We start from the raw sequence: 17092 nt of genomic DNA on the forward strand, positions 1-17092 counted from the left end.
ACAAGTTAGCCAGCAAAATGAAGAGGTGGTTGCTTCTTTGGAAGCAATGCATACTCTAAGACGTAAAGGGGTTGAATGACTTTAGCTGTAAGATGTTTTACAAATGTGATTGAAACAATGTAAAAAAAGGAAAAAGGAGGCTACAACATGGTTGGTGTCCACAAAGTTCTCTAGTGACCTAATGTATTATCTGTCAGGCAGAATATAGTAGTTTGTATCCTCGTGTTTTAATCTAACAATGTTTTGATATTTAGTTGGCTTCATCTGTGCAATATTTTTATTTGGAGACCCCAGTCTTCATACAGCAACCTCCTGTAAGAAACTATGCACGTTTGCACTTCCAGTTGGCCTGTGTAATTGTTTAGGACTGAAATGGCCTATGTACACCATTGGGCTTCAAGTACATTATTCTAAATAAAATCCAGTTTCCAAGCAAGTATTTACTAAAGTTTCTTTTTAATAGGCTTTTACAATTCTGTGCGATGTGTTGATGATCTTCAGTCATCAGATTATGACAGGAGGACGTGACATGTTGGAGCCACTTGTTTACACTCCTGATTCTTCACTGCAATCTGAGCTACTCAGTTTTATTTTGGATCATGTCTTCATTGATCAGGATGATGATAATAATAGTGCAGGTTTGTACAAAACTTAGGTTTCCTTTACATTATTTGCCCTTCTTATTAATAAATTTGTTTGCTTATGCTTTTTTCTGGTTTTTACTCTTTTTTTTTTTTCTTTTTTTCTTTTTTTCTGACATTGAGAGTTGTACATGGGCGCAGAGGAAGGTTTGTCTCTTAAAAGTCAACAGTCAATGACGGCATTTTATGTTTTGGGGACACATAGGAAAACTGTGGTAAGGGTTTGGTTTGATAGGCACAAATATATATGTCTCTGTACCAGGAAAAAAGACTTGTCAGTGAGCAATGAAGTGCACTGCTGTCAGAATTGAGATTTGATTTTCTGAATCCTGACCATTAGCCCACAGGACTGATATACACTGATTAAATATGAAGTATTTAAATACGATGGTTTTAATGTTCTGAACTCTTTCTAGATGGACAGCAGGATGATGAAGCTAGCAAAATTGAAGCATTGCACAAAAGAAGAAATCTACTTGCAGCTTTCTGTAAACTCATTGTATATACTGTGGTGGAAATGAATACAGCTGCAGACATTTTCAAGCAATACATGAAGGTAAATCTGAAGCCTAGTGTAATGATACTTCGTAAAATGATTAGAATACAGTAGTTGTGGATTTTGTAATTATCTTTTTTTTTTTTTACCATACAAGATAACTGATTCAAAATGTGAAGAATTCAAAACCCCGTAGTTGGTACATTGTAGGCCCTTAAAAGTTCTTTTCCACAATAAGGGAAAAAATGTCCGAGATCAGTTTCACAGTTCCAGTGGGTGGGTAATGGGGAGGGAGGAAGGAAACCTGATAATGATTTTTACATTGTTTTTAAAAGATTTATTTTCTTACACTGATGGTATATTTTTAATATAGTGATTAGTAGGCTTCTTGAGAATCTTTCCACAAAAGTCAACTCAATGGTGTCTAGCCTCATCATGTCTAGCCCCCACCACGTGTCTTTATATGAGTTCACATTTTGTGAACATAATAAAGCTTTGCTCCTTGGTGGTTACCTTAAAAAAATTTAAATTTGGGCAGCCTGCTTTTGTCTGAGTGCTGTACATGTATTTTGAATCTCTAAATAATTAGTTGGGTCTTTATTGTACCCGAAATAGTTAAAGAGCTGAACAGGCAGCTATCTTCACTGGAAGAATTATGGCTGCGGTGCTATCCATAAGTGCTTCCTTTCAGCAGAGAAAATAGAAAGCCTCCCCACCAGCGTTATAGGAGTTACTAAAAAGATTAGATTCTCATCTTCTACCCTGAAGGGGGGAACACATGTTACTAACAAATGTGTTATGGCCTTGAAGATAAATAGGTCATTCTGCCTCTAAAGTAATACTAACAAGAAGAATGAAAAGAAGTGGATATACTCTTTCTGACTGGAGGGTTTTTTATGATTTTGGAGGGGTTTTAGGGAATCATTTTGATGATGTTATCATGAACATGTTAGGTTTTTTTCTTTTGAAAGTGTTCACGTTTTTTTAAAATAGCAAATCCTAGATGATGTTTTCTGAAGAATCTAGTAGTTGTAAAAATTGAAAGTTAACCTGTTTTTGTTTTTTTTATTTTCCCTAGTATTACAATGACTATGGTGATATTATTAAAGAAACGATGAGTAAAACAAGACAGATAGACAAAATCCAGTGTGCTAAAACACTTATTCTTAGCTTGCAGCAGGTAAGAATGAGTTACAATATTTTTATGCATGAAATTCCATTCTGTACATCATGTCCCGTTGTTTGTTAGTGTGAGGTATTAATGAAGAAGTTCTTATGGAAGGAAGAGATAAATAGGTCTAAATTGAAGCTCATTTTCTGCAACTATTTGAATAACTGCCAGAAGTCTTCCAATACTTACCAAATACTGCGCTACAAAAACTTTGTGAGAAGTTGATCAATATGAAACAAATGTAACTGTCTGATACCTTCCTAACTCTAAACTAATAGTTTGAGGCGAGTGTTCAGAAACATGTTGTGAAACTGCTAGTTTACTTCTCATGAGCATATAAACAAGGGAAAGCACTTCCTGCCTGTGTGGTGGGTTTTTTTTGTTTGTTTTGCTGTAGGTTTTTTTGTTGGTGGTTTTTTGAGTTTGCTTTTCTAACTATTCTGAGAAGTAATGGGAAGTTGTAGTAATTCAGTATTTCTTAATGTTTGGTAGGGGCTTCACCCATCTTTGAAATTAAAACATGATTTAATGCTCTCTTCAGTAAATGAGCTTGTTTGTGTGAAGACCTGATGAATTCAGGCGAGGTCAGAGTCGGATTCATCTGCTCACATGAACCATCTGCATGAATCTTATTTACAGTATCAGAACAATAAAGCCATATTTCTACAAATCACTGTAATCCAACATAGATCTCTGCTATTGTTGAAAGGGAAAATGTACCCCAATTTGTGCCCTCTCTGCCCCCACCTGGTTTTTTTTTTTTTTGAGTAGAGATCGTAGAGCCACATAGTAGATATAGATCTAGATAATGATCCTGGTTGAGAACTAACCAGAAAAAGTCCTTAATGAAGCCACTAAGCTGGTTTATGTATATGGTTACTGCCAGTATGAGGGAGGATGAAGCCCTTCCTTCAGATAGCAGCGTGAAGTAGTGGTGGAACTGCAACATAAAATACGCAACTAAATACTCCTACAGTTTTTGCTGACTTTTAACCAGAGTTCACAATTTATTGTGATAATTGGGTTAATGCTATCCTTACTAGTCTTTTCTGTCTTGTGAATAACCAGCCCCTTATATTTTAAAGGGCAGACAGAGGAAGTGAATGTAGTAAGTACAATGACACATGTAACAAGGAGGCCGTTATACAATCCTAATATGACAAAAAAAAAGTAACATGGAAAACAAACAACCCCCCCCCACAAACATGTGAAGTTAAGCATGTAACTAGCATATTTTTCTAGGAAAACTTCTTCAAAACCAGAGAAGAAATACTAGAAGTGATAGTGGATAAACGGAATAACTAAGTTGCAGTGAGCTACACCAACATAAAAGAAAAGTATGCAACTATGTGCCAAAACGTTTCTGTAAATGAAAAGTTAATGTTTGTAGCCCTAGTAAATTTGGTTTTGGTTTATTCCTTGTTATATGAAAGTGAAGGGTGAGTTATACAAACTTAGAAAATAATAGAATAATTGACTGTTGAAGATAATTCAGTCCAATTCAGTAGGATGAGAAAGGGATTCATCAAATCGAAAAAGGATTGTAAAGTTCAGAGTGTTCAGCTTTGCCATTTATTGATGAATACTTAAAAGTGTGATCCTCAGTGGCAAAGTTTCTCATGTCTTCGGCAACTTCCCTGAAGACATGTTTCCATTTTAGAATTTCTTCATTATACTTGTAGTTTGAAAAGATAAAAAAGAAGAATTAGAAAATAGTAGTTTGACAAACTGTGATAGTAAGGACCAGGTTAGAATTTACCCCGTTTATTTCTTCTTGGTTAGTGTACATATCAGCGTATCCTACTAATTTTTAGCATTCTCAACTGTATAACACCTCATTTAAGGAGGTGCCGAAACCTGTCATCCAACATACTTAAACTTTGACACATGCTTGGGCAGTGTGCATTTCAAGGATTAACTCTGAAGTGCAGAGTTTTCAGGGGTAGCTTTGGCTTGGCTTTCCTAAACCTCCATGTTTGTCTTTTGGAGTTCTCAGATTAAGAAAAAAAAGCTGTAAAACACTTAGTGAAACTTACCTGTGTGTCAGTTGGTCTAAAGTTTGACATAATCTTTTAATAAATGAAAATCTCCCTTTTATTTTCCTACAGCTTTTCAATGAAATGATTCAAGAAAATGGTTATAATTTCGACAGATCATCACCAACATTCAGTGGCATAAAGGAACTTGCTCGACGTTTTGCTTTAACGTTTGGACTGGATCAGTTGAAAACAAGAGAAGCTATTGCTATGTTACACAAGTAATTGTGTACTTTATATTACTTCCCTTTTTGGAAACTCTTCTTGACTAACATTAAAATATCTTTTCAGTCTTTCAAAATCAGTTTGTTAATACAAAACGCATCAGCACTAGAGACAGTATAGCCTGTTTGTAAATTCCGAGATAACTGCATTTTATCCCTGAATTAATCCAAATGTTAAATAATGTTGATGTTCTTCAGCATCATTGTATAAGTTTGTAAATGACAGCAGTGTTGATGCTATCATCGAAAAGTGTTTTTAATCTCTTACCTGTAACAGTAAGAATCAATCTACTTCATTGTCATGCTGTGGTCATGTTGGCCTCATGCCGAAAACTTGACACGCAAGGTAGAAACGTCATGATAGACAGAGTATGTCTGGAATCAAATTATGAGTAGTGCTTGCTTTTTTCCCCCAAAATACGGAAGCATCAAATTATTGCTTTCTTGATGGTAGAGGAAAGGCGTTCAGTTTTGATAGCTCACAATGCTTAGAACTTTTTCTTTAGGTTGTGCTTTATGTGACTTAATTTTTAACTTTTTCTTAGGGATGGCATAGAATTTGCTTTTAAGGAGCCTAATCCGCAAGGTGAGAGCCACCCACCATTAAACTTGGCGTTCCTTGATATTCTGAGTGAGTTCTCCTCCAAACTTCTCAGACAAGACAAAAGAACAGTGTAAGTATTTTCTTAGTATTCTTAATATTTGTAATGGTAACCATAAAAGACATGCACCTCTGTAAATATTATTCATGTGTACTGCATTCACCTAAAGTGGAATCTTCAACACATTAAGATAATTTTACACTAATGCAGTCAAGTATAATAACAAAGGGTAAATTGTATTTATCCTTGTTATTCTTATTTTATGGTGGATGAACAGAAAACATTCTGGATTTAGTGTTGTCAGGCCTTTTTGTTAACTAGATGAGGAACATAGCATGGCATGTTAACATCTTGTTACAGATATATTGCATCTTTGTAATTATTTTTTTCTATTTAAAGGTATGTTTACTTGGAGAAGTTTATGACCTTTCAGATGTCTCTACGAAGAGAAGATGTGTGGCTTCCTCTCATGTCCTACAGAAACTCTTTATTAGCTGGTGGGGATGATGATACTATGTCAGTGATTAGTGGAATTAGTAGTCGAGGATCTACAGTAAGAAATAAGAAGACAAAGCCAGCGACAGGAAAACGGAAAGTACCTGAAGGTATAACTGTTCTCATCTTAAAATTTGCTAGAGTAGACTAGTGTCTGCTACACGCACTACATGTGTCAATCTCTATTTGTTAGCTGGGCTGAATTCATATGCTTTAATGTATTTTTTTTCAAAACAGGATAACTTCTGTGCATGTATATGTTTTAGTGAGAAAACTATTCATTTGAAGAGTCTGAAAACCATAACACTGATTCACAGAAGAAAATAAAGGCGCTGTACTGTGTTAAGTCACGGAATATAAAAGTATTTTACTCTGGGCAGTGGTTATGAATCCAGGCCTTTTGGCCTAAGACTTTGTGGCAAAACACAAAGAAATTGATTCTCAGTAAGCAGAAAGTACATGCATTTAAGTTGTGTTTAAACATTCAAGTTTTAGACCAGTTTGAAAAACTTTACTGATGTCCTGTTTCCTGCCAGCTGAAGAAAGCAGCAGTAGTGACAGTATGTGGCTGAACAGGGAGCAGACAATGCACACACCAGTCATGATGCAGACACCTCAGCTTACTTCCACAATAATGAGGGAGCCCAAGAGATTGCGACCTGAAGAAAATTATATGGGTGTCTATCCTATGCAGCCTGAACACCATCAAGCTCCACTTGATTACAAGTACGTAGATGAGTAGGTCTGCTTTGTGTTAGTGTTCATACACAAAACCAGTTCATGTTTAAAATAGAATAATGGTCTTTTTAAGCACGCAAGTAACGTGGATGTTGGCTCAAAGGCAACAGGAAGAAGCCGCGCGACAACAACAGGAGAGGGCAGCGATGAACTACGTGAAGCTGAGAACCAACTTGCAACACGCCATGTGAGTGAGAGTGAAATGCTCCTTTGGTGGTTTGGGGAGGAGAGGGTTTATTAATTATAGTGTTACTCCTTTATCTTTTAAGAGGGATACATGTTCTAGTTCTTGAATAGTGTTTTTCTTTGGCTTAAAATTTTAAGTTACCTTAGAAAAACAGTGGTAAAAGTGCATGGCGATGCATTTAGCAGAATAGATCTGTTTAATTTCTTACTTATTTTGAATCATATAATGGTTTGCGTTGGAAAAGACCTTACAGATCATCTAGTTCCATCCCCCCTGCCATGGGCAGGGACACCTACCACTAGACCAGGTTGTTCAAAGCTCCATCCTGCCTGGTCTTGCACACTTCCAGGGATGAGGCATCCACAGCTTCTCCGGGCAATGTGTTCCAGTGTCTCACCACCCTCACAGTAAAGAATTTCTTCCTAATGTCTAATCTAAATCTACCCTCTTTCAGTCTAAAACTATTATCCCTTGTCCTACTGACACACTCCCTGATAAAGAGTCCCACCCCATCTTTCCTCTAGGCCCTTTTTAGGTACTGGAAAGGGGCTCTAAGGTCTCCCTGGAGCCTTCTCTTCTCCAGGCATCTCCTTCGTAGAGGTGTTTCAGCTTTCTGATCACCTTTGCAGCCCTCCTCTGGACTTGCTCCAACAGCGAGTTTATGTCCTTATGTTGCAGTCAACCTAAGTACTGTGGGATGCTGTACTCCAGGTGGGGTATTACCAGAGTGGAATGGAGGGGCAAAATCACCTCCCTCAACCTGCTGGCCACGCTTCTTTTGATGCAGCCCAGGATGCAGTTGGCTTTCTGGGCTGCAAGTGCACATTGCTGGCTCACGTTGAGCCTCTCATCAGTCAACACCACCAAGTCATTCTCAGGGCTGCTTTCAGTCCGTTCTCTGCCCAGCCTGTGTTTGTGCTTGGGATTGTCCTGACCCACATGCAGGACCTTTTACTTGGCCTTGTTGAACTTCATGAGGTTTGCATAGGCCCGCCTCTCAGGCCTGTCTGGATCCCTCTGGAGATGGCATCCCTTCCCTCCAGCGTGTTGACCACACGACACAGCTTGGTGTCATTGGCAAAATTGTTCAGAGTGCAGTTAATCCCACTGTCCATGTTGAGGACAAAGATCTTGAACAGCACTGGTCCCAGTACCAACTCATGAGGAATGCCACTTGTCACTGGTCTACACTTGGACATCAAGCCGTTGACCGCAATTTGTGAATGCGACTATCCAGGTGATTCCTTATCCACCAAGTGGTCCATCTATCAAATCCATGTCTCTCCAGTTTAGAGACAAGAGTATCATGCGAGGCAGTGTTGTGACATTGACAGTGTCAAATGCTTTGCACAAGTCCAGATAGATGACATCAATTGCTCTTCTGTTATCTACCAACATCATTGTAGAAGGCCCCCAGATCTGTCAGGCATGATTTGCCCTTAGTGAAGCCATGTTGGCTGTCACTGATCACCTTCTTACTTTCCATGTCCCTTTGCCAAGTTTCCAGGAGGATCTCTTCCATGATCTGTATTCCTCCCAGGCTACCTGTTCTTGCTTCCACCCTCTGTAGGCTTCCTTTTTCTGTTTGTGTGTCTAGGAGTTCCTTGTTGATCCATGCAGGCCTCCTGGCATTTTTGCCTGATTTTCTCTTTGTTGGGATGCATCACTCCTCAGCTTGGAGGAGTTAATCCTTGAATATTAACCAGCTTTCCTGGGCCCCTCTTCCCCTCCAGAGCTTTATCCCACAGCACTCTGCCAAGCAGATCCCTGAAGAGACCAAAGTCTGCTCTCCTGAAATCCAACGTAGTGAGCTTGCTGTGCCCCCTCCTCACTGCCCTAAGGATCTTGAACTCCACCATTTCATGGTCATAGCACCCAAGACTACCCTTGAGCTTCAGTTGAGCTCAAATGCCAGAAAAATTAAATAGTAGTGAGTTTTGTAATAAAGGGAACTGGTTGTTGAACTGAACGCTATCTGTGGCAGATAATGGAACATGTGAAACATCATGTATTCCTAACTGCAGAATCATTTTTAGAAATGAACATTAAAAAAGTTGTTCAGTGTGTGAAGCAGAAAGTTTCTGCTCAGTTTAATTCCACTGTTACTTTCTTCTTTGGCTTCAGAGTTGTAAGTTTAAAGTTCAGCTGGTGGGTTTTTTTATATTATTATTTAAACAAGAGTATTCCTTTTAGAGAAACTCCAGTCTTAGCATTTCTGTGATCGGTACAGATTTTGTCTGATCTAAACTGACACCAAAGTTGTGAGGAATCTTGTAATACCAGTTTTGGTAGAACTTCCCAACCCAAACACGGAAAACTTATGAAGTCTTCCGTATTGTGAACAAAGATGAAGACAGTCTAATGTTTCTTAAATTAATATTGTCCCTCAGAGGTCATACACTCTAACTGTAGTGTCACTTGCTTCACTGTGGTTCATCACAAGTGCATTTTGACAGGCTAATGAAATTACGTTCCAGAGTTTTTCTAGCTTAAGAGGGGAAGACTAGTCTTAGAACTTCTGCTTTAATGAAGACTATGTGGTTCTACAGAAGAAAAGTACAAGTTGTTTATTAAAACCAGTGAATGTACATATTGAGGAGCTTTACATCCTTCCCCTACATGTTTTTTATTCTTTAATACCAGTACTTCATGTAACACAATTTCAGTGTTGGTGGTTGCTTTTTTTTTTTTTACTATAGTGACACCAGTTAGTATAATTAGAATGACTCCTAACTCTTCTCATAAGGTTTGATGTTGCATGTAGAAGTGGCAAGGAAAGAGGATGAAGGACTGTGTGGAAGTGTCTGAAAATGGATTTATGCATCCACTTTATTGCAAAGACATTCTTCCTTGCCTTGACGTAAGGCAGGAAGAGTTTTTCTTTAAGTGGCAAAAGTTCTTTCTCACTTGAGCATAAATACTTGCATGGAAATCTTTGAATTTGGTGTGGTTTTAATCTGCTTATCAGTTCCTTCAGCCTCTCAGAATATCCATTTAGAGATGTACCACAAAGTTCCTAAGCTGATCTTTGTTAGTCATTCTCCCTCATTCTCTTAATATTTTCTAGCTGGTTAAATACCAGCTTTTTTGAATAGTAGTTACGCATTTAGTTAATTTCTGTCTAATGGAATTATTATTTGTTGGCAGTTCCTTACTGGACATTAGCTTTTTAAATATTCGCATAGAACTTAACTTTAGTGCTAAACAATACATTTTTTCCTTTTCAGTCGACGTGGCACAAGTCTAATGGAAGATGATGAAGAGCCAATTGTTGAAGATGTGATGATGTCATCAGAAGGTCGGATTGAAGATCTCAATGAAGGCATGGATTTTGACACCATGGACATAGACCTAGTAAGAAATTTACTTGTCTTTTTAGTGGAATTTGGATTTGTATTTCCACTTTTAAAGTAGGATATTTGAATCAAATTTTCCTTTTGCTGAAACAGAAAAATGATTCTTGTTGATCTCTGCATTCTTAACCGGCTGTGCCACGGTCTCTATACCAGTGCCATCTGCTCAAACTGTGATACAAAAAGCAAGAGCACTTCCTGTATTAATAATGTGAGAGAGTTTATCCTCTGTAAATTCTTACCCTTTGGGAGTTCAGCTTCATTTATTACAGTTTAAAAACTCTGGGTTTTTTCTGAAATTACAGTTAACATGTTTATTTGCTTGCTTTCTAAAGCCACCATCAAAGAACAGGAGAGAAAGAACGGAACTAAAACCAGATTTCTTTGACCCCGCTTCAATCATGGATGAATCGGTAGGTTAACTTACTTAAGAGGAAAATAATGTAAAATCAGTCTTAAGATTACAGTACTCTCTTACTATGAATTTTAAGTGGAAAGAATGCAATCTTTAGGTTGTCTTCATTAGCTTAGTTTGGCAGACTGGTACAGTCAGTGAAATATTTTATGCTGTAATTCAGCTTCATAAATCCTGAGGTAGTCAATGTTCTTTGCAAGTTGATAGGATTTTTGTTCTTAATACTTTATATGTAGCTATATAAGAATCAAGAGCCTTTGAATCTGAGCAGAAAACACATCTGGTATGGAAAAGACCCTTGCAGAAGTTAGGTAGCAAAGAGCTTTAAAAAAAAATAATAAAAAAAAATAAATATATATATATATATATAAAATTTGTGCATACACACTATTGAAGGCAAGTTTCCTGTTGTGATGAGCTTAATTGAGTGACTCTAATGTCATTACCAATTGTCATCATTGGATGGTTTGCCTTTTTTTTTTTTTAATTGGCATATTTAGTTTTGTGCATAAGTAAGATAATGGAGAAAATAGAGATAATACAGCTATCTGTTTATAGAGATGAGAGGTATTTTTTCTTTCCATGTAAAGTTTTAGGTCCAAAACATCCGAAGTCTGTAGTTTCTGCTTGCAGTTGCCCTTTTTTCCGACTTGATAAATCTGCAGTCTCTATTCTCTTTTAAAAATCTGCATGAGGGATTCCTTCTGTCTTGAACCACTTGTAATGTATGCAGCCAGTTTTGACCTTGTGTAGCTGGTACAAAATTACACTGGAAATAACAAGCTGCAGCAAGCCAGCAGAGGACAGTACAACAAGGCTTCCTGGGAATCTTGGACAGCTTGGTGGAATTTGGAAGACGGTTATGTATATGTTTTTTTAACAGTATTGTTGCAGAGTAAACCTGTTCTTGTTATGGGAGAAAGAAGTCTTAAATACTGTTTTAAATGCAAATACATATATTTTGTACCAGTAGGCCTTTGCTTTAGTATTAATGAATCAGATTAGGCTGTGCATCTGGCTGTTGTGTGTTCTGTTCTTGAAGTAACACTGAGAAAGTACATCACCTGTTTTCTGATGTTCTGTTTTAAAGTAGTTCTTCCCCTCCCCTTCTTGATTTTTAACAGATAGATCTGTGAAATACCAGTCTTTTTTTTTTTAATTACTCTGACAATGCTGAAAATTTGGCCTTCTACAGGTGCATTTCACTGATTTCAGCAACCTTTCAGCTTTTCAGTTTCTAAAACTGGTTAGTTTTAACAGCTTTACTGTTAGCTAGGTTTCTTTCCTTGGACTTGATTTCTCGCTCATCACCTCCCATGAGCCCAGGATTTGCTAGACCCTGCTCAGCTGCAGTGCGGCAGTGTCACCACACGGTGGCAGCCGGTTACAGGGACACTGCTGGGCGAGCTCTGGGAGCAGGACGGGCCGTACCGGGTCCCTCTGCGAGGAGGGAGCGGTGCTGGGCTCCAGGGGGACACCATCCAGCAAACCTTCCTGCCAGGCAGGACACCCCCAGCAGGGGTGCTGAGCCTGGAAGCAGGACTGCAGAAAACAGCTGGATCACAGAACACAGCTGCTCTTTAGCATAAACCCCACCTAAACGAATTTAACTGCCTACATGGGGAAAGCTCTGCTAATAGTTTAGGAGACAGCATGAATCCGGATTAAATCAGGGCTGAATTTATCAGTCAGTATGTTAAATGTTAAAAACCCACTTTCATAAACGCAAAAAACCTTCTCTGAATAAAGTTAATTTGCTTTATTCATTTAATTTATTTCAGAGGTCCATTATTCTTGGAGCTGTTGCACTTGTTTTCAATAGACCGAGACATAATAATGCCGTTTAATTTATTCAGATGCACATGTTTTATGATCAGAATTTTAGACTGTATTCTCGTATTTTGATGTGTCCAGTTATTCCTGGCACCAGGGCAGTTGTGTCTTCGTGTGCTGCTATACTGTATGATGCATCTAAAGTGAATTTAATACCAAGAAGAGTAGAAATTGGTTTGTAAACAGATAAATGTGAACGGCGGTTTTAAGGTTCAGGAAAATTAAGTCTCTCATGGCTCTTTCTGATTTTATAAAGTTCTATAAAAGCTAGGACAGTCACAAGAACTGGATCTTCTGGGTTTTTTGTTTTGGTTTTTTTTTTTTTTTTTTGGACACCAGTGGTGAAACCTACTTCCCATTGGCATAGAAAACTGTATGGATTGCTCCCACATGGGAAGTGGAAACTGATGCTTCGTTTCAGGAAAGCTTTTTCTTCACTTAATCACACAGTTTCCTGAAGTACCTGATTGTTTGATTTTTCACTGTCTTCCTGGCAGAGTTGATATATTCAATAGGAAATATTAGTTTGTCCCAGCTGGCTGCTGTGAGATGGCAGGTTGTTTTTATGAGCACATAAACAGCAGCAGCCAGCTGATACAGTCTTTTGTCCCAGACTTAGTTGCTGGAAACTACACACTTGATTTCATGTTAAGGCCTATAGAATGGCATTGTCAAAGAAATCTAAGTTAGGCAAGTAACTAAAATTATTTTGCAATTATTACCTAAAATAATTAGAGCACAGTCTTTATCGCATTCCTCCTGGATCTCGTTAATTTCAAGTGTGGGAAAAATACTTTCTAATGAATGAGGTGCCCTTTTCATATTATTACAGAAATCACAGGTGTGGTGAATCTAGTTTGGAAGAAAAATAAACTTATAATGCCTTAACATATCTTGAAGTGTCTTAAATCATATAGTAATTGCTTTGTTTCTGTTAAATGTGTAGTAGACTACAAATTGACACCATTTCTAACTTTTTTTTTAGGTTCTTGGGGTGTCAATGTTTTAATACCAGAGCAGCAAATAAATCAGTGGTGAAGTCATTTTCTAAGTGGAAGAGGAAGTTTTTCAATACAAAATTGTGGTAGATACAGTGAAATTCTGAACAGATTTTTCTCTAAGGAGAATGACATGCTTTCAAGATCAAGTGCATTGAAGGGGCAGTTTTGTTTGCCTGAAAAAAAGGAAATGTAAAGGACAAGTAAACAATTTGAGGATAAGCTACATTTTTTGTTGGGAAAAAAATAATCAATATTTTATTTATGTGGTATCAGTTTATTTCCGGATCATAAGAAGTATTCCCTCTGAGTTTTAATCTAACAGTCTGAGAGGTGTTTGGTACAGATTTGAGCCCCTCTCTATACATTTGCTGGCTATACTAAATAATCACGAGCTCTGCTGGATTGCTGTTTACATCCATGAACTGAAATAATAAATGGATTGGTTTTCTTACAGTTATAGAACCAGAAGAGTGTCAGTATTTTAAATAAAATGCAAACTTCAGCAGCAGAAGGTTTGTATTAACTAATTATGGAAAAAAATACATAAAGCAGAATTTTAACAGCTTTTTAATCTAAAATACACTTTTATTCCAAAAGCTTCATGTTAGCCTTCTCGGAAAGGTCCATAAACTATGAACTACCAGAAAGTAACAATCTCAATCATGCTTGCCCATTACCAACCCTGAAAGTTTGCTTGTCCTTTAAGAAAAATGTAATGTTGTGAAATTCCTTCCAGTAGTGCCACTGTATTTTGTCTCCAAATAAAAGAAGCTTATTGTAGTATGTTTGCAGAAAAATTCTAAACAAAAATTATACAGCTTATTAGAGTGTGGGAATAGGGATCTAAATTTTAAATAAAATTATATATATATATAAATTGGTGCTGATTTTATAATTGCGCAGTTTGTTTAGTTTTTTCTTACTTTTAAATTCCAACTTAAAATTATGAGGTTTCAGAAATATATTGAAAGTTTAACAATGTTTAAAAATAGAAGAGCATGAGAATTCATGCTTTAAAAATGATTTTTAAATTTGTATTTTATATTGTTTTATCTATCTGTCTTTGCAAGCAGTCTTCAGGTTAAAGATACTTCTAACAGGTTACAGTACATTTCCTCTGTATGTAAATTAGATTGGATAATAGAAATTCATAAACAACCCATAATATTCTTTGAAAGCTAAGCTTTAAACTTCATTTTGTGTCCATTCACAAATAAATTAAATTTGGTCTAAAACAGAAAGTGGATCTATGCCATTTTGACATCGACTCATTTTGCAAGGCTTAGGCAGCTAGACATCATTTTAAAGGAAATATTAACTTATATTACATATGTATATTTTTTGTCACTTGTCTCTCAGTTCTTGAGGTATATTATTTTAATCATTCCATGCCTTAATATGCTTGCAATACAAGGATCTCCCCAAATGGGTGAATACAAAAAAGGCTTCCTGTTTTTAGACTCAGAAATTAAACATTCGGCTGTGGTAGCCAAAAACCATAGATTATCTAAAGGATCATGATAAAATATAAATATTTTACTAAGTCATGGGGTAACAACAAACTCAAAACTAGATCTGCCTAATTCATTTTACATAAATAAATACTCTCATGTCTAAAAGTACTGCCTATATTGTTTTTCACACCACTGCATTTAATAGAACTGCTGAGAGGACTGTATATATGATTTTAAACTTAAGTTGATTTTTCTTACTCTTGAAGGAGTGTTTCTTTGTGAAAGCAGTTCTTACAGCTTTGTTTTCAACCAGCTAAAAATGTTTTATATATTTACCTTAACCTGTTGTCCTCCACATTCTATTGTCCTAATTGTACTGTTTTCTGATTTGTATTTATGTCTTGAGACAGTAACTTTTTGAATAAAAATAAACCTACAGTATGTTGTATGTTTGATCTTTTTAAATCGGGGCTAGGGGAGGACAGTGAAGAAAGGGGTATGAGTAATGCAAATGTTATGTTTATAGAAATCAAAATCTTTTTCCATGTCTTTTAAGTGTTTGTCTCAGAGTTGGGATAATGTATGAAAAACTGCACTGTTTTATATTTGTAATAAATTGTACAAGTTTTTAAAATGTGAATAAAGCACTAATTGGGTAATAATTTAAAGTAGAAAAGTTAATGCAATCATGATTGTTTAAATATGCTTTAATTTGAGATAAACTTGTTAAAAGAATTAGTGTAAATACAGAGTGAGTTTTTCAAGAGGTTAGTACCTGCAAATAAAATTTTTAAAATTTGTATAGAACTTTTACATGCCAAGAAATCAATGGTTAATTATTTTTGTGTTATGTTTTTTAAAGGTGTATCAATAGGCTTTCTGTTGGTTTCTTTTTTCCTATTAACTTTTATCTGAGATGACTCAAAATGCTTTTTATTCAGTCGTTGGCGTTACTGTATATAGTCCGGTTGCAATGCCACTGAAAGTATGCTACTGTCCATGTCTGACATTGATCATACACCTGATAAAACATTTGAAGCTCAGTTGGCGAGACAGCAAGGAAACGAGGGGGAAACACTAAACATCTCTTCCCCTCCCACTCCCCTCAGCTACTGAGCAGCTCTGGCTGTGGCGAAAACTCTTCTCTGTTACAAGGCGTTTTAAAGGGAGAGATTTTAAAATCTTAGAGGTAATACTAATCTTTGCTAATGTAACTTTGGATTTTATTTTTATTATTATTATTATTACAAATGTTCATTCCTGTCTCTAAATCCTGCTGTAAGTTCAATAGTATCTTGTGGAAAATGGTTTTAGTAGGTTCTAAGTTTATAACACAAGAAAAATACCTTCACTATACAATGTAAAGTCTGTTCTAGTTAAACCGGTTTGGTACAAAAACATGTAAATGAAAGAAATTTGAGTTTTGAAGATATATGTGATAAAAATGTAGAAAACAATGAACAATTTGGAGAAAGTAAAGCCTGTCCTCTAGTTTACCAGAGGCCACAGAGAAGGAATTGGCACAGTGAAATTCAAGGGAATAGTCTTCACGTATTCTGTAAAAAGTATTTCTTGTTATTAAACAACCAAAGACAATACGTAAGAAGTTAGTGATTGCTGTTGTTTGTTTGTTTGTTTCTCCTTTGGATGGTGTGGTGCTGATTCCTGTAGCTTGTTAGAGCCAGTAAATCCCCATCTTCCCTGATGTTGGTGTAACTAAGTAATTGCCTCTTTGAAATTTACGGCTCTCTGTTTTCCTAATAATTTACACATACACTTACCCTAGCATGGGATTTCAGGATACCAGTGCTATGAGCTTTAGCTTCCTACCCATAAAAAATCCACTGAATTTTTTGATTCACGGTAATGTTTTGCTACTTTTTGAACCTATAGTTACCTTTTATTTTTTTAACAGCCTGGTGAGTATCATGGGCTTGTTCATTCTTTCTTCTGATAAAAACACAATTTGGTTCTTGAAAAATAATGCCCATTCTAACTTGAGCACTTAATTTTTTTTTTTTAATCAGTTTATGATACTGATTGCAGCTTATGCCATTTCCTCATTTTTCGTAATCCTAAGAATCTCTAGTACTGAGATTGTATGCCAATGAATATCAGAAATTAAGCAAAAGGGATCGTATCTTTGATGGAGGTGGGTGATGACAAATTCATGGAAAACAAGGTAATCTGGGATGATATTGTATAATAATTCTATTTAAAAGTAACATTTTCCTGGGGGGTTTTTTGACATTTCCTGTCATTTTCCTCAGCTGTCTTTCTCTCCTGTATCCCTTCTTCACGTTGCTGAGCTTTCTTGAATGTATTCCTATGATTAAATCTTAAATTTTATATTTTTTAAAAAGTCTTTAACAGTTAGACTTTGAATAATTACTCATTTTGTAAATAAGTGCCTTCCAACTGGAGATTCAATTGCTTTTTTTCCTGC

The 17092-nt window shown here is 36.4% G+C and overlaps 1 protein-coding gene across 3 annotated transcripts; it reads left to right on the forward strand.

Annotated features, from left to right (window-relative positions):
* The first annotated feature begins 498 nt into the window (after positions 1-498).
* On the forward strand, positions 499-15087 carry LOC106895607 (cohesin subunit SA-2-like). Of its 3 annotated transcripts, none has more exons than XM_014955105.1 (11): positions 499-638; positions 1058-1197; positions 2216-2317; positions 4417-4565; positions 5114-5242; positions 5570-5775; positions 6202-6391; positions 6477-6590; positions 9818-9944; positions 10279-10356; positions 13177-15087. In XM_014955105.1, the coding sequence occupies exons 1-11, from the start codon at positions 512-514 to the stop codon at positions 13198-13200; spliced, it is 1386 nt and encodes a 461-aa protein (XP_014810591.1). In that variant the 5' UTR covers positions 499-511; the 3' UTR covers positions 13201-15087. The 3 variants fall into 3 exon arrangements, with proteins under 3 accessions (XP_014810591.1, XP_014810593.1, XP_014810592.1); XM_014955107.1 differs by having other exon boundaries at positions 6507-6590; positions 13177-13436; XM_014955106.1 differs by lacking the exon at positions 13177-15087 and adding an exon at positions 10949-13169.
* Positions 15088-17092: the final 2005 nt, after the last annotated feature.

This window comes from Calidris pugnax, unplaced genomic scaffold (genome assembly GCF_001431845.1).
Source record: "Calidris pugnax isolate Ruff unplaced genomic scaffold, ASM143184v1 scaffold38, whole genome shotgun sequence".
NCBI classification, from domain to species: domain Eukaryota; kingdom Metazoa; phylum Chordata; class Aves; order Charadriiformes; family Scolopacidae; genus Calidris; species Calidris pugnax.

Bases quoted from the DNA above. Each gene is read 5' to 3' on its own strand.
- LOC106895607 (XM_014955105.1), top strand. From the start codon at position 512: ATGACAGGAGGACGTGACATGTTGGAGCCACTTGTTTACACTCCTGAT. The intron at 1,198-2,215 runs GTAAATCTGAAG...TATTTTCCCTAG, and splicing joins TTTTCAAGCAATACATGAAG to TATTACAATGACTATGGTGA. The intron at 4,566-5,113 runs GTAATTGTGTAC...ACTTTTTCTTAG, and splicing joins GCTATTGCTATGTTACACAA to GGATGGCATAGAATTTGCTT.